At 48.5% G+C, this 27,916-nt stretch overlaps 1 protein-coding gene across 1 annotated transcript in view; it reads right to left on the bottom strand.

The window, feature by feature from the left end:
• Positions 1-808: 808 nt before the first annotated feature.
• Positions 809-27,916, bottom strand: part of PGAP6 (post-GPI attachment to proteins 6) — a 35,968-nt gene continuing 8,860 nt past the window's right edge. Inside the window, exons 2-13 of the mRNA XM_073558542.1 lie at positions 25,387-25,564; positions 25,096-25,303; positions 24,351-24,484; positions 22,717-22,979; positions 22,189-22,505; positions 21,760-21,853; positions 7,699-7,822; positions 5,647-5,783; positions 4,622-4,800; positions 3,772-3,918; positions 3,525-3,641; positions 809-1,804 (exon numbers count right to left, since the gene is read on the bottom strand). Of these exons, the coding sequence (XP_073414643.1) occupies positions 1,508-1,804; positions 3,525-3,641; positions 3,772-3,918; positions 4,622-4,800; positions 5,647-5,783; positions 7,699-7,822; positions 21,760-21,853; positions 22,189-22,505; positions 22,717-22,979; positions 24,351-24,484; positions 25,096-25,303; positions 25,387-25,564 (2,195 nt within the window). The 3' untranslated portion in view covers positions 809-1,507. The remainder of the gene's footprint in view (positions 1,805-3,524; positions 3,642-3,771; positions 3,919-4,621; positions 4,801-5,646; positions 5,784-7,698; positions 7,823-21,759; positions 21,854-22,188; positions 22,506-22,716; positions 22,980-24,350; positions 24,485-25,095; positions 25,304-25,386; positions 25,565-27,916) is intronic.

Consider the following 27,916-nt stretch of genomic DNA (forward strand, 5'->3'; position numbering starts at 1 on the left):
CAGGTGTATATTCTTTTCATAGGCACAGGGCACAGTATATACCTTTTATATATATATATATTTAGGGGGCACGGTATATTTTTACATTTTTTTAAATATAGATAATACATTTTCTATATAAAGTACAAGGCGGTCTGGATGCCTTTCTTGAAGAGTAAAGTACAAGTATTACGGGTTATGGGCACTAGATTCTGTGATGGGGTGTTGATCCAGGGAACTTTTCCCGTAGCCGTATATAGCGTCGGGAAGGAATGTTTTCCTCTAAGGCTGAGGTTACACGATAGTATGTTCACCATCCTAAAGAATCAGGCCGATGCTAATCACACTCTGATTAGCATTGGCCTGATTCTTTAGGATGGTGAACATACTATCGTGTAACCTCAGCCTTAGAGGAAAAAATTCCTTCCTGACGCTATATACGGCTATTTTTTTGTAGGAAGAGAAGATGGGAAAAAATTTCTCTGAGTGTATTACACAGAAAGAAATTGGGAGGAATAGCTGTCTACGGCCACTTACGCCATTCTGCGCTCAGCTCTTTGCCCTCCTGCCTTGTTTCTGACACAGGAAGTAGCTGTCTGGATTTTACCATTAATGGCTAGATTAGACATGATGAGGCTACTTTTGCTGTCACCTGGTCATGCAGAGGAACTTTTGAATCTGTTGGGTTTAGGGTGGTCTCACTATCACCACCTATTCGGAAGACCTAACATCCTTCTCACATGTATCATCAATATTCTGATCCAACTCATCCCATGATGCTTACTGATTTCATGCCTCATTGCCGGACCCTTGGGCACTGGCCAATCTATTACCATGTTCAAATTAACTTTATTGTGGGGAAGAAGGCAAAGAGTCACTGTCATCCCATCTGGAGTAATACAGAAAAAAAAAAATCAGAAACTACAACATTGCAGCCCTCCCTTAATTAGCTATGCCCTAATTCAGAAATTATTGCTTTCCACCTCCAAAATGAAGGCAGATTCCCGGTCACATAACATGCGATTCAGTAGTGATTGTTCACACATTCGTAAAGTCGACACACGTAATATATATAGTTAAGGCATGGAGTCATGCGGTCCCCGCAAAAAAATGTTTTTGGGAATATTTTTGGTTTCTAAAAACTGCATTTAATGCTGTGCAATTGGAGTAGTGAAAAATGCAATGCAAAAAAAAAAAAAAAAGAAGTAAAAATCTAAAAAAAATAATGGCACCTAGGGTCAGTCATGGTGGTGTTCAATTCAAACCAATCGCAGTGGAATCCTTTATCGATCTGGAAAAATCAGAACTTGTCCAATCCCTCATGGAGGTAAAGAATAAAGAAGAAACGATGGCTGACTTTCAGTTTGTGGCCGCAGTGATATCGTCCGTATTAAATAAAGAGCATAATTTAAAAAAAAAAAAAAATCCCTGTTCTACTGTGCGATCAGTGTGAATATAGAACACAAGCACCAACTTAAAGCGACAGGCTCCAGGATTCCCTCCGCTGGATGAAGTCCGTCACAATGTATCATGTGACCACGTATAATTCCTCACGGTCATCCTTGCAGATTTTATAGTCGCAGTCCAGCAGCTGAGACCACTGCCAGGACTTCTTGCTTCTTTCGCGAGGTGGTAGAAGAAATGCTACGCTGGCTGCCACCATGACGTGCCAGAGGCTGTGAGTGTAGTAGTAATTGGCGTTGGTTTCTGCGAAGACGTAAACTGAAATGGCGGTCAAGGCCAAGGCTATGCCAGGTAAGAGAAAAAATACCCAGCGTCTCCAACTGGGCGGGTAACAGTGGCGACGTTTCACTCCTCGAGTTGTCTAAAATAGAAAATTGGCACATTACAACATCCATATACACACACACTTATCTTTAATAGGGAAACATATTGGGGTGGTTTATATAATATATGCAGTATACAGGCAAAATGACGATCGCCTATGAAACCCAGACAATGGAGTGAGGCTTCAAGGAAGAATATGGTAGCTGCGGGGCTACTAGCTGCAGTGATAACCCATGGGCCCACCGCGGGAGCCAATGGGAGATGTAGCGCACACTGACAACCAAACCATTTAAATGCCGCTGTGAGTGATTGATGGTATAGTATAGATCAGACCTGTGCAAAGTGAGGCCCGCAGACCCCTTCTGGCTGTCCCAGTCCGGCTCACGTACCGAGACAGCCTAGAGGCAGGAAACCAGTGGCCCACGGGCCGTACCGTGACCTCCCGTGTGGGGCTCATGCTGCACATGGGGAGGCCGGGTGGGGCTCATGCTGCACATGGGGAGGCCGTGTGGGGCTCATGCTGCACATGGGGAGGCCGTGTGGGGCTCATGCTGCACATGGGGAGGCCGGGTGGGGCTCATGCTGCACATGGGGAGGCCGGGTGGGGCTCATGCTGCACATGGCGAGGCCGGGTGGGGCTCATGCTGCACATGGCGAGGCCGGGTGGGGCTCATGCTGCACATGGCGAGGCCGGGTGGGGCTCATGCTGCACATGGCGAGGCCGGGTGGGGCTCATGCTGCACATGGCGAGGCCGGGTGGGGCTCATGCTGCACATGGCGAGGCCGGGTGGGGCTCATGCTGCACATGGCGAGGCCGGGTGGGGCTCATGCTGCACATGGCGAGGCCGGGTGGGGCTCATGCTGCACATGGCGAGGCCGGGTGGGGCTCATGCTGCACATGGGGAGGCCGGGTGGGGCTCATGCTGCACATGGGGAGGCCGGGTGGGGCTCATGCTGCACATGGGGAGGCCGGGTGGGGCTCATGCTGCACATGGGGAGGCCGGGTGGGGCTCATGCTGCACATGGGGAGGCCGGGTGGGGCTCATGCTGCACATGGGGAGGCCGGGTGGGGCTCATGCTGCACATGGGGAGGCCGGGTGGGGCTCATGCTGCACATGGCGAGGCCGGGTGGGGCTCATGCTGCACATGGGGGCTCATACGATATAAAGAATGGGTTGTATTGGGGTTCAAACGATATATAGGGGGGGGGGAAGTCTGCATACTTAATTCTGCTCATTATTGATAATTATTTGTAATATAATTAATATGTTGATATTAATATTGAGCAGAATTAATTTCAGCCTATTGGTTCGGCCTGCACAACAGTCACGATCTCTCATTTAGCCCCTTGGGAAAATGAATTGCCCACCCCTGGTATAGATGGTTAAACAGCAGTGATTGGAGTTTACTCTGGTTTCTGCATTTACAGGCAGATAGCGGGTATGTAATACAGCCAACAAATGCAGACTCTGAGCCACACACAATAATCTGACTGTTAACGGAATTAAAGAATAGCTTCAAAAATAAAATCTTAGGGATGAAGCCAAGATTTTAATCTCACCCCTGACCGGCCCACGGACCGAGACAGCCTAGGGGCTGGAAAACAGTGGCCCACAGGCCGTACCGTGACCTCCCGCAATGAATTCACTACTGAGGGTATTAGTGCCTTTCCCTCTATTCATAGGTTCACAGATATTTTGCAATTTCCTTCTGATGGAAAAAAAGCAGCAAAAAATGGAAGAAATGCTGATATTTACCCAGACAATCACCAGGAGAATTAAAGCAAAAAGACAGGGGCCCAGCATGTTCCAGATCCCCCTGCGATCAAGCTGCATAGACATTGCGATAACTAATGTGCCGAGCATGAAGAGGACCTGGAAGGGGAAAAAAAAAATCCATTCATTCAAAAACATTTGTATTTATTTTCTTTTAACATTCAATGTGGACTCCAGAAATAAATTCTGGTTCGTGTCGGGGACGTCGCGGCGAAAAATAATCACTTACATATTTATAGATTTTCTTCAGCCGGGCCATACACAGTATGGTCACCCAGATGGCGACGACAGAGCCGAAGAAGTCGCAGAACTGCAGGGTGTCGTAGTCCATGATGCACATGACGGTCACCCCAGGCTGGTCACAGGCGTGATAGAACTAAAATAAAGCATGATGGTCATTAAAAATAAAAGCACACAACCACCAAGGTAATACGCAGAGATTCTGGGCATAAAAGATGGATACAAATTTTACAGCAAAATGTGCAATTTTGGGATCTGAAAAATGGTGGGGTATAGAGATTGAGACCAGGGACCCACGATTATGGGGTGTGCTGGGTTAGAAGAGCTCTGGAAGCTCAGGAGTTCGAGACGGCTGGGTTAAGATGTCCACCACCCAGGGGAAACCCAAGAACACCACATCAATGGAAAACTGAGAAGCTCTACTGATTGGAAGGAAATTCAGGAGCTCAGTCACCACCAGGGATGAAAACAAACTCCAAAGCTCCGTCACCTCCCTGAGGAAGAAAAACAAAACTCAGGAGCTCCATCACCTTCCCTTTGGGAAAAGGAAGCTCCATCATCCCCGGGTGAAAAATGCAAGCACTTTCTCATCCCCACGGATGAAAAATTCAGTAGCTCTGTCACCACAGGGGGAAACCAGTAACTGAGCCACCCTTGCAGGACTCCGGAGCACAGTCACCCTGGGGGCAAAAAACACAAAACTGGAGGAGCGCCTTCACCACAGAGAGAACCAGGTGTCTCTGTTACCCAGAGGGGAGACGGCCTCACGATTCTATCACCCTGGGAGGGATAACCCATAATCCATGGTAGCCCATGAATCCCAACCCCAGTGTACCTACCGTAGAGAAGAACATGGTGTAGGCATAGACAGCCGCCTCCACAAAATACAGGTGATAAATTGCAACCACTATGGTTGGCACAAACATCAGGTTGCTGAGCGTCAGCAATAACGTGGCGATCAATTGCTGCGCCACCGACAGCGCGTTTTGGTCATCTGTGCAGCTCCAACCGGCCCAACCTGGCAGCAAGATAAAATCCAGACAAAATCAGATTAGGTCGACATCGACCAGCTCTATCAGAGGCCTAAACTGAGAAAAAGTCTTCGGATGTACGTCACCTGCCAAGGTGAAGATTTTGTGAAGGGCTGATGTTGGGGCATTTAGACACCTTTCCGGCTACTAAGAGCGGATTATTTTCGATGCACACATTGAGGTATTTGGAGACAATTTAGTATCTATGACCCAAAAGGAAACAAGTTGACATTTTTGACATTTGGAGTGGTATTTTTTTTTTTTTGCCTGTAAGCTATCGACACATGACGCAAACACATGGATTGAAGGCCGACTATGGGACAAGGAGTGCGCATATCTCAGGAGGGCGTCATGGCTGCAGGACAGGGAGAGAACATGTGCACGGCGACAAAAATATGTCCAGAATTAGAACAGAACCAGAGGCGATCAGGTGCAATATGGGAGAGGACACCATTGGCGTGACCGGCTATGAGCGACCCTGGCTATACTGCGGGGAATGGGTGGGTCTACTTTCGGACTATATATATTTGTTATAAATGACAGCAAGCAGAGATCTTGCAGCAGGTGAGGAATTGTAACGGCAAGAGTATTGGAAAGTTAAGGCTGTCCCATAATTTGATAGATGCTATACACTGAGGCTCCCAGCAGAGGGCAGCCTGGATAAATCCCATATCCATAAATTGCAGAATTAAGTGACCGCACGACAATCTTCTGCACAACTGCGTCCGACTGTCCACTCCATAAGGGAAAAATGAACTTAATCTGCAGATTTACACCAACTCAAGAGCACAGTGGCGCCACCATCAGGCCCCCCCCAGGATAACAGCTCTCACCCGCTTTGCAGCTGCAGGCGGCGTACAGATATCCGTTCCTCCGGAGCAGCCTGCACTCCCCGTACTGTCCGCAGTCATTGAGGCAGGGGCTGAGGTACGCCGTCACTATCACCCTGGAGACCTGCTGCTGACATGTACTGAAAAGAAAATTTTTTTTTTTTTATATGGATCTGAAATTCAATGTACAATGGAGGTCACATTAACGATATCTACTGTAATCAATCCACAGCGAGAACAGAGAAGACAGTATCGAGCTCAGTACAACCAGAGCAGCACATCCCCGAGGGGAAATACTAGTTATGTCCCATCACCAGTGCAATGTAATAACCCAGAATAACAAGCTACACTGACCCCCGACACCCACATATGACAACTCAGAGAAGAATATAACTACTATAATACTGCTCCCTATATACAAGAATATAACTACTATAATACTGCCCCTATGTACAAGAATATAACTACTATAATACTGCTCCTATGTACAAGAATATAACTGCTATAATACTGCTCCTATATACAAGAATATAACTACTATAATACTGCCCCTATGTACAAGAATATAACTACTATAATACTGCTCCCTATATACAAGAATATAACTACTATAATACTGCCCCTATGTACAAGAATATAACTACTATAATACTGCCCCTATGTACAAGAATATAACTACTATAATACTGCTCCTATGTACAAGAATATAACTACTATAATACTGCTCCCTATATACAAGAATATAACTACTATAATACTGCCCCTATGTACAAGAATATAACTACTATAATACTGCCCCTATGTACAAGAATATAACTACTATAATACTGCTCCCTATGTACAAGAATATAACTGCTATAATACTGCTTCTATGTACAAGAATATAACTACTATAATACTGCCCCTATGTACAAGAATCTAACTACTATAATACTGCTCCTATGTACAAGAATATAACTACTATAATACTGCCCCTATGTACAAGAATATAACTACTATAATACTGCTCCCTATGTACAAGAATATAACTACTATAATACTGCCCCCTATGTACAAGAATATAACTACTATAATACTGCCCCTATGTACAAGAATATAACTACTATAATACTGCTCCTATGTACAAGAATATAACTACTATAATACTGCCCCTATGTACAAGAATATAACTACTATAATACTGCCCCTATGTACAAGAATATAACTACTATAATACTGCCCCCTATGTACAAGAATATCACTACTATAATACTGCCCCCTATGTACAAGAATATCACTACTATAATACTGCTCCTATGTACAAGAATATAACTACTATAATACTGCTCCCTATGTACAAGAATATAACTACTATAATACTGCTCCTATGTACAAGAATATAACTACTATAATACTGCTCCTATGTACAAGAATATAAATACTATAATACTGCCCCTATGTACAAGAATATAACTACTATAATACTGCCCCCTATGTACAAGAATATAACTACTATAATACTGCTCCCTATGTACAAGAATATAACTACTATAATACTGCTCCTATGTACAAGAATATAACTACTATAATACTGCTCCTATGTACAAGAATATAAATACTATAATACTGCCCCTATGTACAAGAATATAACTACTATAATACTGCTCCCTATGTACAAGAATATAACTACTATAATACTGCTCCTATGTACAAGAATATAACTACTATAATACTGCTCCTATGTACAAGAATATAACTACTATAATACTGCTCCTATGTACAAGAATATAACTACTATAATACTGCCCCTATGTACAAGAATATAAATACTATAATACTGCCCCTATGTACAAGAATATAACTACTATAATACTGCCCCCTATGTACAAGAATATCACTACTATAATACTGCTCCTATGTACAAGAATATAACTACTATAATACTGCCCCCTATGTACAAGAATATCACTACTATAATACTGCTCCTATGTACAAGAATATAACTACTATAATACTGCCCCTATGTACAAGAAAATAACTACTAGAATATTGCTCTATATAGGGGTCAGTAATTACCTGTCATCTCCTGGGCACAGGATTTGCATAGAGAGGTACCACCTGTCTGTCACTGGGTAGGGGATGTTGTGGGTGCCACTAGTTGCTCCATCAGACAAATTGAAGGAAAGTCCCTTTGAAAAAGCTGCAAAGAAAAAATAAATCATGCCTATATATAAAACTGAATATGTGTGTGTGTGTGTGTGTGTGTGTGTGTGTGTGTGTGTGTGTGTGTGTGTGTGTGTGTGTGTGTGTGTGTGTATTACCAACCAATCACAAAGCATCTTTCATTTCACCAGGGCTACTCAAAAGAAGCTGAGCTGTGATTGGTTGCTATGAGCAACAGTTGTCCTTGCAACCACTCACTAACCATCTCTCATTTCACCAGAGCTGGTTAAAAGAAGCTGAGCTGTGATTGGTTGCTACGAGCAAGTTTTCCCACTTGACAACACCTCAGCGGACACTGACATGGTGGGAGAAATCTAGCATCCCCGGGAACATAAGCTCCCAGCCATTGCCTGCCTCGCAGAAAGGAGCAGAGAGCACATGACAGAAATTAATCCTCCCACACATCCTCCATCCCATAGGTACGTCTTCCCTCTTAAAGGGATCATTGGTATGGAAGTCAGGGCAAATCTATCTAGCACTTTGGTTTTGACCCCAGGCCTCTCTTAAAGGGATCCCTGGTATGGAAATTAGGACCATTCCTCTCAGCGCTGTGGTTCTGACCCCAGGGTCTCTTAAAAGGATCATTGGTATGGAAGTGAGGGCAAATCCAATCTGCATTTTGGTTCTGACCCCAGGTCTATCTTAAAGGGATCTCCGGTATGGAAGTGAGGGCAAATCCATCCAGTGCTTTGCTTCTGACCCCAGGCCTCTCTTAACCCCTTTATGACCCAGGCTATTTTGACCTTAATGACCTGGCCATTTTTTGCAATTCTGACCAGTGTCTCTTCATGAGGTAATAACTCAGGAACACTTCACCGGATCCTAGCGATTCTGAGACTGTTTTTTCGTGACATATTGGGCTTCATGTTAGTGGTAAATTTAGGTCGATAATTTTTGTGTTTATTTGTGAAAAAAAAAGGAAATTTGGTGAAAATTTCGCAATTTTCAAATTTGGAATTTTTATTCTGTTAAACCAGAGAAGTATATGACACAAAATAGTTACTAAATAACATTTCCCACATGTCTACTTTACATCAGCACAATTTTGGAAACAAAATTTTTTTCGTTAGGAAGTTATAAGGGATAAAAGTTGACCAGCGATTTCTCATTTTTACAACAAAATTTACAAAACCATTTTTTTTTTTAGGGACCACCTCACATTTGAAGTCACTTTGAGGGGTCTATATGACAGAAAATACCCAAAAGTGACACCATTCTAAAAACTGCACCCCTTAACCTACTCAAAACTACATTCAAGAAGATTATTAACCCTTCAGGTGTTTCACAGGAACTAAAGCAACGTGGAAGGAAAAAATGGACATTTTAATTTTTCCAACAAAAATTTTCTTTTAGCATCAATTTTTTTCATTTTCACATGGGCAACAGGATAAAATAGATCATAAAATTTGTTTTGCAATTTCTCCTGAGTACACCGATACCTCATATGTGGTCATAAACCACTGTTTGGGTGCACGGCAGGGCTCAGAAGGGAAGGCGTGCCATTTGACTTTTTGAATGGAAAATATGATGGAATATTTAGCGGTTGCCATGTAGCGTTTGGAAAGCCCCCGTGCGCCTAAACATTGGAGCTCCCCCACAAGTGACCCCATTTTGGAAACTAGACCCCCCAAGGAACTTATCTAGATGCATAGTGAGCAATGTGAACCCCCAGGTGCTTCACAAACTGATCCGTTAAAAAAAAAAAAAAAAAAAAAAAAGTACTTTTTTTTCACAAAAATTTTCTTTTAGCCTCAGTTTTTTCATTTTCACATGGGCAACAGGATAAAATGGATCCTAAAATTTGTTGGGCAATTTCTCCTGAGTGCACAGATACCTCATATGTGGTCATAAACCACTGTTTGGGCGCACGGCAGGATCCGGAAGGGAAGGAGCGCCATTTGACTTTTTGAATGGAAAATTAGCTCCAATCGTTAGCAGACACCATGTCGCGTTTGGAGAGCCCCTGTGTGCCTAAACATTGAAAACCCCCACAAATGACCCCATTATGGAAACTAGACCCCCTAAGGAGCTTATCTAGATGTGTGGTGAGCACTATGAACCCCCAAGTGCTTCACAAAAGTTTATAACGCAGAACCGTGAAAATAAAAAATATATTTTTTTTCCCTTAAAAAATGAGATTTAGCCCACTATTTTTTATTTTCACAAGGGTAACAGGATAAATTGGACCCCAAAAGTTGTTGTCCAGTTTGTTCTGAGTACGCTGGTACCCCATATGTGGGGGGGAACCACTGTTTGGGCACACGTCGGGGCTCGGAAGGGAAGTAGTGATGTTTTGAAATGTCGACTTGATGGAATGGTCTGCGGGCGTCATGTTATGTTTGCAGAGCCCCTGATGTACCTAAACTGTGGAAATCCCCCAAAAGTGACCCCATTTTGGAAACTAGACCCCCCCAAGGAACTAATCTAGATTTGTGGTGAGCACGTTGAACCCCCAAAGGCTTCACAGAAGTTTATAACGCAGAGCCGTGAAAATAAAAAATAAGTTTTTCTCAACAAAAAATTTTTTTGCCCCCAATTTTTAATTTTCCCAAGGGTAACAGGAGAAATTAGACCCCCAAAGTTGTTGTGCAATTTTTTCTGAGTACACTGATACCCCATATGTTGGGGTAAACCACTGTTTGGGCACACGTCGGGGCTCGGAATGGAGGCAGCGCTGTTCGACTTTTTGAACGCAAAATTGGCTGGAATAAATGGTGGCGCCATGTCGTGTTTGGAGACCCCGTGATGTGCCTAAACAGTGGAAACCCCCCAATTCTATCTCCAACCCTAACCCCAACACACCCCTAACCCTAATCTCAACCCTAATCATAACCCCAACACACCCCTAACCCTAATCCCAACTCTAACCCTAATCGCAAACCTAGCCCTATTTCTATCCCTAATTGAAAAATAAAAATATTTTATTATTTGTCCCTATGGGGGGTGATAAGGGGGGCAGTTATTTACTTTTTTTTTATTTTGATCACTGTGAGAGTTTATCACAGTGATCAAAATAAAAAAAATGAATCTGCAGCCGGGAAATGCCGGTGGGCGCACTACTGTGCATGCGCCCGCCATTTTCCAAGATGGCGGCGCCCATGGACCAGGAAGGCGGGACACCGGGATGGCCAGGGGGGTTAGTGAGTATCATGGGGGGGTATCAGAAGGTGGGGAGAGCGGAGGGAAGGGGGAGGGGGGGGCAGATTGTCACAGCGGCGATTCATTGATGAACTATTACTATAGCTCTGACTGGCTGTTTCACTTTCAACAGCCAATCAGAGCGATCGTAGCCACGGGGGGGCTAAGCCACCCCCCCGTGGAGAAGCACAAAGGGTCCTGTCACTGCGGGTCGGGTGACCTTTCCGTGACCCTGGTCACCCGACCTGCAGGGGGGCTTTAAACCCATGACACAGCGCATGCGTAATGGGTCGGATTGGCACTGACTTTCATGACGCATATGCTGTGTCACAGGTCGGGAAGGGGTTAAAGGGATCCCTGGAAGTCAGCGCATTTGCCTTCAAATGCTTTGGTTCTGACCCCAGGCTCTCTTAAAGGGATCCCCGGTATGGAAGTTAGGACCGTTCCACTCAGCGCTCTGGTTTTGACCCCAGGCTGATGGCATGATGTGGGATATTAGGGGTAGTAGTCCGGTGGCTCTGGCTGACGGGATGATGTGGGATATTAGGGGTAGTAGTCCGGTGGCTCTGGCTGACGGGATGATGTGGGATATTAGGGGTAGTAGTCCGGTGGCTCTGGCTGACGGGATGATGTGGGATATTAGAGGTAGTAGTCCGGTGGCTCTGGCTGACGGGATGATGTGGGATATTATGGGTAGTAGTCCGGTGGCTCTGGCTGACGGGATGATGTGGGATATTATGGGTAGTAGTCCGGTGGCTCTGGCTGACGGGATGATGTGGGATATTAGGGGTAGTAGTCCGGTGGCTCTGGCTGATGGGATGATGTGGGATATTAGGGGTAGTAGTCCGGTGGCTCTGGCTGACGGGATGATGTGGGATATTAGTGGTAGTAGCCCGGTGGCTCTGGCTGATGGGATGATGTGGGATATTAGGGGTAGTAGTCCGGTGGCTCTGGCTGACGGGATGATGTGGGATATTAGGGGTAGTAGCCCGGTGGCTCTGGCTGACGGGATGATGTGGGATATTAGGGGTAGTAGTCCGGTGGCTCTGGCTGACGGGATGATGTGGGATATTAGGGGTAGTAGTCCGGTGGCTCTGGCTGACGGGATGATGTGGGATATTAGGGGTAGTAGTCCGATGGCTCTGGCTGATGGGATGATGTGGGATATTAGGGGTAGTAGTCCGGTGGCTCTGGCTGACGGGATGATGTGTGATATTAGGGGTAGTAGTCCGATGGCTCTGGCTGACGGGATGATGTGGGATATTAGGGGTAGTAGTCCGGTGGCTCTGGCTGATGGGATGATGTGGGATATTAGGGGTAGTAGTCCGGTGGCTCTGGCTGACGGGATGATGTGGGATATTAGGGGTAGTAGCCCGGTGGCTCTGGCTGACGGGATGATGTGGGATATTAGGGGTAGTAGTCCGGTGGCTCTGGCTGACGGGATGATGTGTGATATTAGGGGTAGTAGTCCGATGGCTCTGGCTGACGGGATGATGTGGGATATTAGGGGTAGTAGTCCGGTGGCTCTGGCTGATGGGATGATGTGGGATATTAGGGGTAGTAGTCCGGTGGCTCTGGCTGACGGGATGATGTGGGATATTAGGGGTAGTAGCCCGGTGGCTCTGGCTGACGGGATGATGTGGGATATTAGGGGTAGTAGTCCGGTAGCTCTGGCTGACGGGATGATGTGGGATATTAGGGGTAGTAGCCCGGTGGCTCTGGCTGACGGGATGATTTGGGATATTAGGGGTAGTAGTCCGGTGGCTCTGGCTGACGGGATGATGTGGGATATTAGGGGTAGTAGTCCGGTGGCTCTGGCTGATGGGATGATGTGGGATATTAGGGGTAGTAGTCCTGTGGCTCTGGCTGACGGGATGATGTGGGATATTAGGGGTAGTAGTCCGGTGGCTCTGGCTGACGGGATGATGTGGGATATTAGGGGTAGTAGTCCGGTGGCTCTGGCTGACGGGACGATGTGGGATATTAGGGGTAGTAGCCCGGTGGCTCTGGCTGACGGGATGATGTGGGATATTAGGGGTAGTAGCCCGGTGGCTCTGGCTGACGGGATGATGTGGGATATTAGGGGTAGTAGTCCGGTGGCTCTGGCTGACGGGATGATGTGGGATATTAGGGGTAGTAGTCCGGTGGCTCTGGCTGACGGGATGATGTGGGATATTAGGGGTAGTTGTCCGGTAGCTCTGGCTGACGGGATGATGTGGGATATTAGGGGTAGTAGTCCGGTGGCTCTGACGGGATGATGTGGGATATTAGGGGTAGTAGTCCGGTGGCTCTGGCTGAAGGGATGATGTGGGATATTAGGGGTAGTAGCCCGGTGGCTCTGGCTGACGGGATGATGTGGGATATTAGGGGTAGTAGTCCGGTGGCTCTGGCTGACGGGATGATGTGGGATATTAGGGGTAGTAGTCCGATGGCTCTGGCTGATGGGATGATGTGGGATATTAGGGGTAGTAGTCCGGTGGCTCTGGCTGACGGGATGATGTGTGATATTAGGGGTAGTTGTCCGGTAGCTCTGGCTGACGGGATGATGTGGGATATTAGGGGTAGTAGTCCGGTGGCTCTGACGGGATGATGTGGGATATTAGGGGTAGTAGCCCGGTGGCTCTGGCTGACGGGATGATGTGGGATATTAGGGGTAGTAGCCCGGTGGCTCTGGCTGACGGGATGATGTGGGATATTAGGGGTAGTAGTCCGGTGGCTCTGGCTGACGGGATGATGTGGGATATTAGGGGTAGTAGTCCGATGGCTCTGGCTGATGGGATGATGTGGGATATTAGGGGTAGTAGTCCGGTGGCTCTGGCTGACGGGATGATGTGGGATATTAGGGGTAGTAGTCCGATGGCTCTGGCTGATGGGATGATGTGGGATATTAGGGGTAGTAGCCCGGTGGCTCTGGCTGACGGGATGATGTGGGATATTAGGGGTAGTAGTCCGGTAGCTCTGGCTGATGGGATGATGTGGGATATTAGGGGTAGTAGCCCGGTGGCTCTGGCTGACGGGATGATTTGGGATATTAGGGGTAGTAGTCCGGTGGCTCTGGCTGATGGGATGATGTGGGATATTAGGGGTAGTAGTCCGGTGGCTCTGACGGGATGATGTGGGATATTAGTGGTAGTAGTCCGGTGGCTCTGGCTGACAGGATGATGTGGGATATTAGGGGTAGTAGTCCGGTGGCTCTGGCTGACGGGATGATGTGGGATATTAGTGGTAGTAGTCCGGTGGCTCTGGCTGACGGGATGATGTGGGATATTAGGGGTAGTAGTACGGTGGGTCTGGCGGACGGGATGATGTGGGATATTAATGGTAGTAGTCCGGTGGCTCTGGCGGACGGGATGATGTGGGATATTAGTGGTAGTAGTCCGGTGGCTCTGGCTGACGGGATGATGTGGGATATTATGGGTAGTAGTCCTGTGGCTCTGGCGGACGGGATGATGTGGGATATTAGGGGTAGTAGTCCGGTGGCTCTGGCTGACGGGATGATGTGGGATATTAGGGGTAGTAGCCCGGTGGCTCTGGCTGACGGGACGATGTGGGATATTAGGGGTAGTAGTCCGGTGGCTCTGGCTGACGGGATGATGTGGGATATTAGGGGTAGTAGTCCGGTGGCTCTGGCTGACGGGACGATGTGGGATATTAGGGGTAGTAGTCCGGTGGCTCTGGCTGACGGGATGATGTGGGATATTAGGGGTAGTTGTCCGGTAGCTCTGGCTGACGGGATGATGTGGGATATTAGGGGTAGTAGTCCGGTGGCTCTGACGGGATGATGTGGGATATTAGGGGTAGTAGTCCGGTGGCTCTGGCTGATGGGATGATGTGGGATATTAGGGGTAGTAGCCTGGTGGCTCTGGCTGACGGGATGATGTGGGATATTAGGGGTAGTAGCCCGGTGGCTCTGGCTGACGGGATGATGTGGGATATTAGGGGTAGTAGTCCGGTGGCTCTGGCTGACGGGATGATGTGGGATATTAGGGGTAGTAGTCCGATGGCTCTGGCTGATGGGATGATGTGGGATATTAGGGGTAGTAGTCCGATGGCTCTGGCTGATGGGATGATGTGGGATATTAGGGGTAGTAGTCCGATGGCTCTGGCTGACGGGATGATGTGTGATATTAGGGGTAGTAGTCCGATGGCTCTGGCTGATGGGATGATGTGGGATATTAGGGGTAGTAGTCCGGTGGCTCTGACGGGATGATGTGGGATATTAGGGGTAGTAGTCCGGTGGCTCTGGCTGACGGGATGATGTGGGATATTAGGGGTAGTAGCCCGGTGGCTCTGGCTGACGGGATGATGTGGGATATTAGGGGTAGTAGTCCGGTGGCTCTGGCTGACGGGATGATGTGGGATATTAGGGGTAGTAGTCCGATGGCTCTGGCTGATGGGATGATGTGGGATATTAGGGGTAGTAGTCCGGTGGCTCTGGCTGACGGGATGATGTGTGATATTAGGGGTAGTAGTCCGATGGCTCTGGCTGATGGGATGATGTGGGATATTAGGGGTAGTAGTCCGGTGGCTCTGGCTGACGGGATGATGTGGGATATTAGGGGTAGTAGCCCGGTGGCTCTGGCTGACGGGATGATGTGGGATATTAGGGGTAGTAGTCCGGTAGCTCTGGCTGATGGGATGATGTGGGATATTAGGGGTAGTAGCCCGGTGGCTCTGGCTGACGGGATGATTTGGGATATTAGGGGTAGTAGTCCGGTGGCTCTGGCTGATGGGATGATGTGGGATATTAGGGGTAGTAGTCCGGTGGCTCTGACGGGATGATGTGGGATATTAGTGGTAGTAGTCCGGTGGCTCTGGCTGACGGGATGATGTGGGATATTATGGGTAGTAGTCCGGTGGCTCTGGCTGACGGGATGATGTGGGATATTATGGGTAGTAGTCCGGTGGCTCTGGCTGACGGGATGATGTGGGATATTAGGGGTAGTAGTCCGGTGGCTCTGGCTGACGGGATGATGTGGGATATTAGGGGTAGTAGTCCGGTGGCTCTGGCTGACGGGATGATGTGGGATATTAGGGGTAGTAGTCCGGTGGCTCTGGCTGATGGGATGATGTGGGATATTAGGGGTAGTAGTCCGGTGGCTCTGGCTGACGGGATGATGTGTGATATTAGGGGTAGTAGTCCGATGGCTCTGGCTGACGGGATGATGTGGGATATTAGGGGTAGTAGTCCGGTGGCTCTGGCTGATGGGATGATGTGGGATATTAGGGGTAGTAGTCCGGTGGCTCTGGCTGACGGGATGATGTGGGATATTAGGGGTAGTAGCCCGGTGGCTCTGGCTGACGGGATGATGTGGGATATTAGGGGTAGTAGTCCGGTGGCTCTGGCTGACGGGATGATGTGTGATATTAGGGGTAGTAGTCCGATGGCTCTGGCTGACGGGATGATGTGGGATATTAGGGGTAGTAGCCCGGTGGCTCTGGCTGACGGGATGATTTGGGATATTAGGGGTAGTAGTCCGGTGGCTCTGGCTGATGGGATGATGTGGGATATTAGGGGTAGTAGTCCGGTGGCTCTGACGGGATGATGTGGGATATTAGTGGTAGTAGTCCGGTGGCTCTGGCTGACAGGATGATGTGGGATATTAGGGGTAGTAGTCCGGTGGCTCTGGCTGACGGGATGATGTGGGATATTAGTGGTAGTAGTCCGGTGGCTCTGGCTGACGGGATGATGTGGGATATTAGGGGTAGTAGTACGGTGGGTCTGGCGGACGGGATGATGTGGGATATTAATGGTAGTAGTCCGGTGGCTCTGGCGGACGGGATGATGTGGGATATTAGTGGTAGTAGTCCGGTGGCTCTGGCTGACGGGATGATGTGGGATATTATGGGTAGTAGTCCTGTGGCTCTGGCGGACGGGATGATGTGGGATATTAGGGGTAGTAGTCCGGTGGCTCTGGCTGACGGGATGATGTGGGATATTAGGGGTAGTAGCCCGGTGGCTCTGGCTGACGGGACGATGTGGGATATTAGGGGTAGTAGTCCGGTGGCTCTGGCTGACGGGATGATGTGGGATATTAGGGGTAGTAGTCCGGTGGCTCTGGCTGACGGGACGATGTGGGATATTAGGGGTAGTAGTCCGGTGGCTCTGGCTGACGGGATGATGTGGGATATTAGGGGTAGTTGTCCGGTAGCTCTGGCTGACGGGATGATGTGGGATATTAGGGGTAGTAGTCCGGTGGCTCTGACGGGATGATGTGGGATATTAGGGGTAGTAGTCCGGTGGCTCTGGCTGATGGGATGATGTGGGATATTAGGGGTAGTAGCCTGGTGGCTCTGGCTGACGGGATGATGTGGGATATTAGGGGTAGTAGCCCGGTGGCTCTGGCTGACGGGATGATGTGGGATATTAGGGGTAGTAGTCCGGTGGCTCTGGCTGACGGGATGATGTGGGATATTAGGGGTAGTAGTCCGATGGCTCTGGCTGATGGGATGATGTGGGATATTAGGGGTAGTAGTCCGATGGCTCTGGCTGATGGGATGATGTGGGATATTAGGGGTAGTAGTCCGATGGCTCTGGCTGACGGGATGATGTGTGATATTAGGGGTAGTAGTCCGATGGCTCTGGCTGATGGGATGATGTGGGATATTAGGGGTAGTAGTCCGGTGGCTCTGACGGGATGATGTGGGATATTAGGGGTAGTAGTCCGGTGGCTCTGGCTGACGGGATGATGTGGGATATTAGGGGTAGTAGCCCGGTGGCTCTGGCTGACGGGATGATGTGGGATATTAGGGGTAGTAGTCCGGTGGCTCTGGCTGACGGGATGATGTGGGATATTAGGGGTAGTAGTCCGATGGCTCTGGCTGATGGGATGATGTGGGATATTAGGGGTAGTAGTCCGGTGGCTCTGGCTGACGGGATGATGTGTGATATTAGGGGTAGTAGTCCGATGGCTCTGGCTGATGGGATGATGTGGGATATTAGGGGTAGTAGTCCGGTGGCTCTGGCTGACGGGATGATGTGGGATATTAGGGGTAGTAGCCCGGTGGCTCTGGCTGACGGGATGATGTGGGATATTAGGGGTAGTAGTCCGGTAGCTCTGGCTGATGGGATGATGTGGGATATTAGGGGTAGTAGCCCGGTGGCTCTGGCTGACGGGATGATTTGGGATATTAGGGGTAGTAGTCCGGTGGCTCTGGCTGATGGGATGATGTGGGATATTAGGGGTAGTAGTCCGGTGGCTCTGACGGGATGATGTGGGATATTAGTGGTAGTAGTCCGGTGGCTCTGGCTGACAGGATGATGTGGGATATTAGTGGTAGTAGTCCGGTGGCTCTGGCTGACGGGATGATGTGGGATATTAGGGGTAGTAGTACGGTGGGTCTGGCGGACGGGATGATGTGGGATATTAATGGTAGTAGTCCGGTGGCTCTGGCGGACGGGATGATGTGGGATATTAGTGGTAGTAGTCCGGTGGCTCTGGCTGACGGGATGATGTGGGATATTATGGGTAGTAGTCCTGTGGCTCTGGCGGACGGGATGATGTGGGATATTAGGGGTAGTAGTCCGGTGGCTCTGGCTGACGGGATGATGTGGGATATTAGGGGTATTAGTCCGGTGGCTCTGGCGGACGGGATGATGTGGGATATTAATGGTAGTAGTCCGGTGGCTCTGGCGGACGGGATGATGTGGGATATTAGTGGTAGTAGTCCGGTGGCTCTGGCGGACGGGATGATGTGGGATATTAATGGTAGTAGTCCGGTGGCTCTGGCGGACGGGATGATGTGGGATATTAGTGGTAGTAGTCCGGTGGCTCTGGCTGACGGGATGATGTGGGATATTATGGGTAGTAGTCCTGTGGCTCTGGCGGACGGGATGATGTGGGATATTAGGGGTAGTAGTCCGGTGGCTCTGGCTGACGGGATGATGTGAGATATTAGGGGTATTAGTCCGGTGGCTCTGGCTGATGGAATGATGTGGGATATTAGGGGTAGTAGTCCGGTGGCTCTGGCTGACGGGATGATGTGGGATATTAGGGGTAGTAGTCCAGTGGCTCTGGATGACGGGACGATGTGGGATATTAGGGGTAGTAGTCCGGTGGCTCTGGCTGACGGGATGATGTGGGATATTAGGGGTAGTAGTCCGGTGGCTCTGGCTGACGGGACGATGTGGGATATTAGGGGTAGTAGTCCGGTGGCTCTGGCTGACGGGATGATGTGGGATATTAGGGGTAGTTGTCCGGTAGCTCTGGCTGACGGGATGATGTGGGATATTAGGGGTAGTAGTCCGGTGGCTCTGACGGGATGATGTGGGATATTAGGGGTAGTAGTCCGGTGGCTCTGGCTGATGGGATGATGTGGGATATTAGGGGTAGTAGCCTGGTGGCTCTGGCTGACGGGATGATGTGGGATATTAGGGGTAGTAGCCCGGTGGCTCTGGCTGACGGGATGATGTGGGATATTAGGGGTAGTAGTCCGGTGGCTCTGGCTGACGGGATGATGTGGGATATTAGGGGTAGTAGTCCGATGGCTCTGGCTGATGGGATGATGTGGGATATTAGGGGTAGTAGTCCGATGGCTCTGGCTGATGGGATGATGTGGGATATTAGGGGTAGTAGTCCGATGGCTCTGGCTGACGGGATGATGTGTGATATTAGGGGTAGTAGTCCGATGGCTCTGGCTGATGGGATGATGTGGGATATTAGGGGTAGTAGTCCGGTGGCTCTGACGGGATGATGTGGGATATTAGGGGTAGTAGTCCGGTGGCTCTGGCTGACGGGATGATGTGGGATATTAGGGGTAGTAGCCCGGTGGCTCTGGCTGACGGGATGATGTGGGATATTAGGGGTAGTAGTCCGGTGGCTCTGGCTGACGGGATGATGTGGGATATTAGGGGTAGTAGTCCGATGGCTCTGGCTGATGGGATGATGTGGGATATTAGGGGTAGTAGTCCGGTGGCTCTGGCTGACGGGATGATGTGTGATATTAGGGGTAGTAGTCCGATGGCTCTGGCTGATGGGATGATGTGGGATATTAGGGGTAGTAGTCCGGTGGCTCTGGCTGACGGGATGATGTGGGATATTAGGGGTAGTAGCCCGGTGGCTCTGGCTGACGGGATGATGTGGGATATTAGGGGTAGTAGTCCGGTAGCTCTGGCTGATGGGATGATGTGGGATATTAGGGGTAGTAGCCCGGTGGCTCTGGCTGACGGGATGATTTGGGATATTAGGGGTAGTAGTCCGGTGGCTCTGGCTGATGGGATGATGTGGGATATTAGGGGTAGTAGTCCGGTGGCTCTGACGGGATGATGTGGGATATTAGTGGTAGTAGTCCGGTGGCTCTGGCTGACAGGATGATGTGGGATATTAGTGGTAGTAGTCCGGTGGCTCTGGCTGACGGGATGATGTGGGATATTAGGGGTAGTAGTACGGTGGGTCTGGCGGACGGGATGATGTGGGATATTAATGGTAGTAGTCCGGTGGCTCTGGCGGACGGGATGATGTGGGATATTAGTGGTAGTAGTCCGGTGGCTCTGGCTGACGGGATGATGTGGGATATTATGGGTAGTAGTCCTGTGGCTCTGGCGGACGGGATGATGTGGGATATTAGGGGTAGTAGTCCGGTGGCTCTGGCTGACGGGATGATGTGGGATATTAGGGGTATTAGTCCGGTGGCTCTGGCGGACGGGATGATGTGGGATATTAATGGTAGTAGTCCGGTGGCTCTGGCGGACGGGATGATGTGGGATATTAGTGGTAGTAGTCCGGTGGCTCTGGCGGACGGGATGATGTGGGATATTAATGGTAGTAGTCCGGTGGCTCTGGCGGACGGGATGATGTGGGATATTAGTGGTAGTAGTCCGGTGGCTCTGGCTGACGGGATGATGTGGGATATTATGGGTAGTAGTCCTGTGGCTCTGGCGGACGGGATGATGTGGGATATTAGGGGTAGTAGTCCGGTGGCTCTGGCTGACGGGATGATGTGAGATATTAGGGGTATTAGTCCGGTGGCTCTGGCTGATGGAATGATGTGGGATATTAGGGGTAGTAGTCCGGTGGCTCTGGCTGACGGGATGATGTGGGATATTAGGGGTAGTAGTCCAGTGGCTCTGGATGACGGGACGATGTGGGATATTAGGGGTAGTAGTCCGGTGGCTCTGGCTGACGGGACGATGTGGGATATTAGGGGTAGTAGTCCGGTGGCTCTGGATGACGGGACGATGTGGGATATTAGGGGTAGTAGTCCGGTGGCTCTGGCTGACGGGATGATGTGGGATATTATAGTGAATGTGGCTATGCGGAGTGGGCTCAGCTTTATATATAGAGATATAATCATTATAATTTGCTATAACTGACCGTAGTTAGTCACTATACCCAGGCAGCGCCGGGCTTCTCAGCTAATATATAATATTTATGATCTTCTATATTGGAGGCTTGGTATTTGCCTGGGGGAGATATCTGATTATATATATATCCGTCTACTATCTGGTTACGGGCAGGTACATGGGCGACCGGCTGACCGTCACACCCCGCACCGGGACGATCCCTTCTATTTGGTAATATTGGACAGATGACAATGGACGTTCCTCCCACAATACAGAAATATACTCGGAGATCTAAGCTGTGGCCTCAGGTCACCTCCCGCACACCGGATCTACCGCCCGCTCTACCGGTCCGGTCAGTTCCCGCAGCCACTGACTAATCTACAAATTAAAGGGCCAGTTCTGTCTTATGACCCACTGTAACAAATCCGACCAGATGTTGCAAAAGTCAAAAACCCCCTTTAAGGCAAGAAAAATAAACTATCGGGTTATGTTACCTGTATTGCAATGCTGCGTGACGTTCAGATGAAGGACGGGAGCGGCCGGACTCAGACACGCCACCACCGTGCTGTTCACACTGCTCACACCTGTCTGGTAGGAAGAGCACAATGATGGGGGGAGTAGTCCCAGGGTCATCGCGGCAACGTACAAGCCTCAAATGGTATTAGACAAAACATGGGACCCTCAAGGAACGGTGGTACCCCCAGACAAGTGACAGCTAAGGAAACGGACATGTGGGTAAATCACAAGATCGCCGCCATCTTGAGCGGTTTGGAGCCACCGGATCTATGGGCGGAGTGTCACTAGAACCAGGGAGATGCCATAAAAATACACGGGGTGGGTTAGGGGTTTTATGGGAATATATGGAGTTGTAGGGACTTCATCAGAAAGTGGACAGTCCCTTTAAGAAAATAAATAATATTCACCTTATTCAGCTGCAAATTCACGACCAGCATCCCGCCATTGTCTGTCTCCGAGCTGAGGTCAAGCAGGACCACGCTGGGCAGCTGGGGCGCAACGGGCACCGACGGAGTAGTCACCGGGAGGAACCGGACCGATACCACGTCCACGTCCTCCCGGATAACGGGGTATCTGCGCAGACAGGACGTGGGGCCCTCGTTCAGCAGGACGGTGGTGCTGGGGGTCGTCTGCTGGCCGTCTGTTATCGAGGCGGAGTTGTTCGGGGAGAACAGGTTCAGGAATGACTGGAACATTCTGGATCCTATACTTCCTGGTTTACAGACTGCAAGAAAAGAAAGGGTTAAAAGTTACTGGGAAAGATGGGTAGTAGTCATCGCCAGAGAAGGCGGAGATCCCCGGAGTCACAGACATTCACATATCAGGAACATCGACGATATGCCCAATCCCCCCAGTGATATCAGAAAGGTACGCCGATATGCCCAATCCCCCCAGTGATATCAGAAAGGTTCCCAGATATGCCCAATCGATAATACCTGACAGGTTGTACATCAGCTGGAAGGACACGCTGCTGTTAAGCCACTGCGGCTTCTCCACAATGACCGTCAGCCACTTCTCCCAAGGTGGAGACTGCAGGATGATGCGACAGTCCGAAACTTCACTGCAGTTCACCTCGTGGGAAGGGGAGTCCGGCTGGGTGAAAGACCCCACTGAGACCTTCAGCGGGCATCCGGAGGCATTAGAAGTGCATCTAAGCAGCTGTATCCGGAGCTCCTGGGTGTATTCTGGGACAAAAAGCCTGAGGAGCAAAAACACATGGTGTCATTCATCAGTATCACACAGGATTGGATACAGAGCTCAGCACAGTATCGCACAGGATAGGATTAGATACACGGCTCAGCAGACAGTATCACACAGGATAGGATTAGATACACGGCTTAGCAGACAGCATCACACAGGATAGGATTAGATACACGGCTCAGCAGACAGTATCACACAGGATAGGATTAGATATACAGCTCAGCAGTCAGTATCACACAGGATAGGATTAGATACACAGCTCAGCAGTCAGTATCACACAGGATAGGATTAGATACATGGCTCAGCAGTCAGTATCACACAGGAGAGGATTAGATACACGGCTCAGCAGGCAGTATCACACAGGATAAGATTAGATACACGGCTCAGTAGTCAGTATCACACAGGAGAGGATTAGATACACGGCTCAGCAGTCAGTATCACACAGGAGAGGATTAGATACACGGCTCAGTAGTCAGTATCACACAGGAGAGGATTAGATACACGGCTCAGCAGTCAGTATCACACAGGAGAGGATTAGATACACGGCTCTGCAGTCAGTATCACACAGGAGAGGATTAGATACATGGCTCAGCAGTCAGTATCACACAGGAGAGGATTAGATACATGGCTCAGCAGTCAGTATCACACAGGATAAGATAAGATACACGGCTCAGCAGTCAGTATCACACAGGAGAGGATTAGATACACGGCTCAGCAGTCAGTATCACACAGGAGAGGATTAGATACACGGCTCAGCAGTCAGTATCACACAGGAGAGGATTAGATACACGGCTCAGCAGTCAGTATCACACAGGAGAGGATTAGATACACGGCTCAGCAGTCAGTATCACACAGGATAAGATTAGATACACGGCTCAGTAGTCAGCATCACACAGGAGAGGATTAGATACACAGCTCAGCAGTCAGTATCACACAGGAGAGGATTAGATACACGGCTCAGCAGTCAGTATCACAGGAGAGGATTAGATACACGGCTCAGCAGTCAGTATCACACAGGAGAGGATTAGATACACGGCTCAGCAGTCAGTATCACACAGGATAAGATTAGATACACGGCTCAGCAGTCAGTATCACACAGGAGAGGATTAGATACACGGCTCAGCAGTCAGTATCACACAGGATAAGATTAGATACACGGCTCAGCAGTCAGTATCACACAGGAGAGGATTAGATACACGGCTCATTGTATCTAATCAGGCATACACAGCCGCAATTTATTCCCGAATATCTATCATCACACAATGACGGTGGAGTCTCGCCCTTCTCTCCCTTGTGACCCGAGACTGCAATTGCCCCCACCGTCCAGCAATTGCCCCCATCCACCACACCTTGCCTTCCAGGTAATTACTTGTATCGGGCCGGGTTCTTTACTGACTCCAGCACTTGCAGCGTCGGTGCGTCCTCCTGCAGGATTGGCACGTCCACCTCTCTGAGGACATACAGTTCTGGCTGGAAGATGTACGTGCAGGACTTGGTGAGACCCTGGAACGACAGAGAGGAACATCTGTGCCCACTGGGATCGCTGCCAAGAAAGGACAACCCTTCACTGCACAGGACAGCTGCATGTTCCCAATACTGCTCACAGCTGAGGTTTTGTTACAGTTCTATCAAGTCTAAATAATCCTCATGCATCAGCAGAACAAATCTCAGTTTGCCACTAAGAGAACAAATAAAAGTAAAAAACACTAAAAGGAAGATGAAAAAAAAACAAAAAGGGGAAAAAAAAAAAATCATAAAAACGAGAAAAAAGTTGAAACACAAAATATGCCTATTTATCCAGTCATCACCCCTCCAAAATGCAATAAAAATTAGGAAAGTACGGTTTGTACCCCAAAATAAAAATGTCAGGTCACCACATGAAAAATAAACCCTCGCACCACCCCACCAATGGGAAAAAAGAAAATGATCTTTAACAAAGTCTTGAATTTATTTTTTTTTTAAATAATATATGTAAAACAAAATACTATCACCGCAATCATATACTCGGATAATAAATGCTCTAAAATGGAAAAAAATGTAAAAAAAAAAATAACTGCCAAAGGAAGGGGTTAAAGTGAAACAAATAGTAACCAAGAAAAAATTCATCGCCTTACCTGAATCTCAATTTTTTCGGTGTCTTTGGGCAGGTGAGCAGCTACAAACCAGTCCCCGGGCGTGGGGTTACTGATATTCAAGTATAAGTTACTCTGCAGAGTGTTCCGAAACGTCATTGTCTGATTGAAAGAGAACGGGACACTCGTATTTGGCGCAAAGCTGTAGCCCAAGGGGTTAATCACAGGTGGGGCTCCGTAACGGAAGTGTCTGGAAAATACAAGACAAGACTCCGGGTTAGAGGGGTCCTAAGTATAGGACGTGGTGGTGAGATTCTGCCGGATGAGACTTACACGGTGATCTCTACGTCTTCACAGCCGCTTCCTTTCCCTCGCGTGGCCTGAAAAAGCCACCGGAGCAGCACGGCATCCGCGGGCACCTGGAACTGGAAGAGCCGCACGTTCCCGTACCAGCTGAAGAACGACAATCGCTGGGGAGTCTGGGAAAACATCTCCGAAACATAGGAGAGATCTGTAAGAAAAACAATGCTCCTGAGACAGCGCCACCTAGTGGCTAAACTACCATGAACTACCACAACCTACCAACGAGATAAAGAAGCTACCGGTACGCACAGTATAAATTCAGAAGGTCTGCGGCTCATACTGGGACGCATCCACAGCATCCAGGCCATGAAGGTCCGCCTGGCCCATATGGGCACACCATGCTAGACTTTGATTAGTTGGAGATTTCGCATTGGTGTCAAAACAAAAAAAAAAAAAAAAAGGTCGCAAATCCAGAGCTGAAATTGGCTGGCAAACGCCTTTCAGACGGATGTTATGCAACGACTAAAGGACGTATGTCTGAAACCCGTTTGCCAGCCAATTTCAGCTCTGGATTTGCAACCTTTTTTTTTTTAATGAAGATGCTGATGTCGGAACCCCCTTTTTTCAATTTTTCCACAAATTTTGAGCTACGCCACTGTTTTTACATGCAACAAACTGAATGCTTCTGTATAGCTTACAAAATGGCCGCCCCCTGTCTGTATGTAAATAACACAAAAAAATTTTTTTTTTGAGAAATATCCTTAACAAGGGGTATTTCCATCTTCAAGCTCCTATCCCATTATGTAGTAGGTGTAGAAATAATAATATTAGCAAATACCTCCAATTAGAAATTCAGTATAGTTCTCCTGATTTGCTAGGTCACTTACCCCACACAGGGCATTGCAGTAACTTAGGTATCCAGGGTTACAACCAACTGTCACCATATGAGTGGTCATAACCATGGATACCTAAGCTACTGCAATGCCCTTACATGGGGTAAGCAACATAGCTAATCAGAAGAACTATACTACATTTCTAATTGGAGGTATTTGCTAATATTGTTATACATACAACATATCGGGATAGATCTTGGAGATGAGAATACTCTTCATTCCTTTCTCTTCTTTCTAGTTTGTTACATTTCTGTGGAAGCCGGATAATAACAAAAATGGCCGACATTCACCTAGTGAAGTATGCCCTGTTGTATATAGGCCACTCAGGAAACTAGGAGAGCCGAGCGACATGTTTATAATAATACTTTATTCATTCCTAGGCCGAAGCCTAAGGCAGAACTACTACGAAGATGCTCTAATGCCGATATTGGAAGAGTTGCTATGTGTGGATCCATATTATTAAAAGGCTTGAAACGCAAATGTTATATACAGATATAATGACTGGTGGATTTCAGAGTTGTGCCTTTAATGACCGCCATAGTGTTTTCTAAATGGAGGAAATGCTCTGTAATTACAGGAGAATCTTCTGATTAATCATTTACAGGAAACAGAAGTCCTTACAGCGGCTGAGTCAGGAACGGCGAAGATGCAGGACAGACACCGAAGAAATGGCAAAGATGAGAAATGATCAGACTCGGAGTTGTGATTGGGTTTTCTAGCTTTCTCCCCGGTCACTATGTCCATGTAATAAGACTTAATAAAACATGGCGGCTAGTGTACGAAATCTAGGCCCGCAGCCTGAGGCTGCACTACTGAGGAGGTCCTGATGACCTCACGTCTCCTCCCGTCAGGTGCAGTGATGTCATGGAGACCTTGAGCGGACGGCAGTCGTCATCTACATCAACTTCTCCACCTACATACGCAGCTATTCGAGGCAGATGGTAGACATATTAATGTGAAAGTTCAAAGGTCTCCGCGACGTCACTGCACCTGACCGGAACAAGAAGGGAAGTATGGTCATCGGAACATGTCAGTAGTGCAGCCTCAGGCTTTGGGCCAGTGATTTTTAGAGTTTTGTAGAGGCGCCATTTGTGTGTATTGATTTCTGGGAAAAGCTGGGAGACATTTACAGCTTCCCTGCAGAGCTGTCAGAGAGAAAGAGAAATCATGGGCAGACCGTTCCTGATCATCAACATGCATCTTCAGATGACTTTGGCCCCAATTCAGGGGCAAATCTATGTTAAAATGTAACACATTATTAACCCAAGTCAGACTGGTTGCTAGGGGCACACTACCTGATAAAGAGCTTAGTAATCCAAGTCAGACTGGTTGCTAGGGGCACACTACCTGATAAAGAGCTTAGTAATCCAAGTCAGACTGGTTGCTAGGGGCACACTACCTGATAAAGAGCTTAGTAATCCAAGTCAGACTGGTTGCTAGGGGCACACTACCTGATAAAGAGCTTAGTAATCCAAGTCAGACTGGTTGCTAGGGGCACACTACCTGATAAAGAGCTTAGTAATCCAAGTCAGACTGGTTGCTAGGGGCACACTACCTGATAAAGAGCTTAGTAATCCAAGTCAGACTGGTTGCTAGGGGCACACTACCTGATAAAGAGCTTAGTAACCATAGTCAGACTGGTTGCTAGGGGCACACTACCTGATAAA

This window comes from Dendrobates tinctorius, unplaced genomic scaffold, assembly GCF_039654945.1.
Source record: "Dendrobates tinctorius isolate UK_male_01 unplaced genomic scaffold, ASM3965494v1 ptg000257l, whole genome shotgun sequence".
Classification (NCBI taxonomy): domain Eukaryota; kingdom Metazoa; phylum Chordata; class Amphibia; order Anura; family Dendrobatidae; genus Dendrobates; species Dendrobates tinctorius.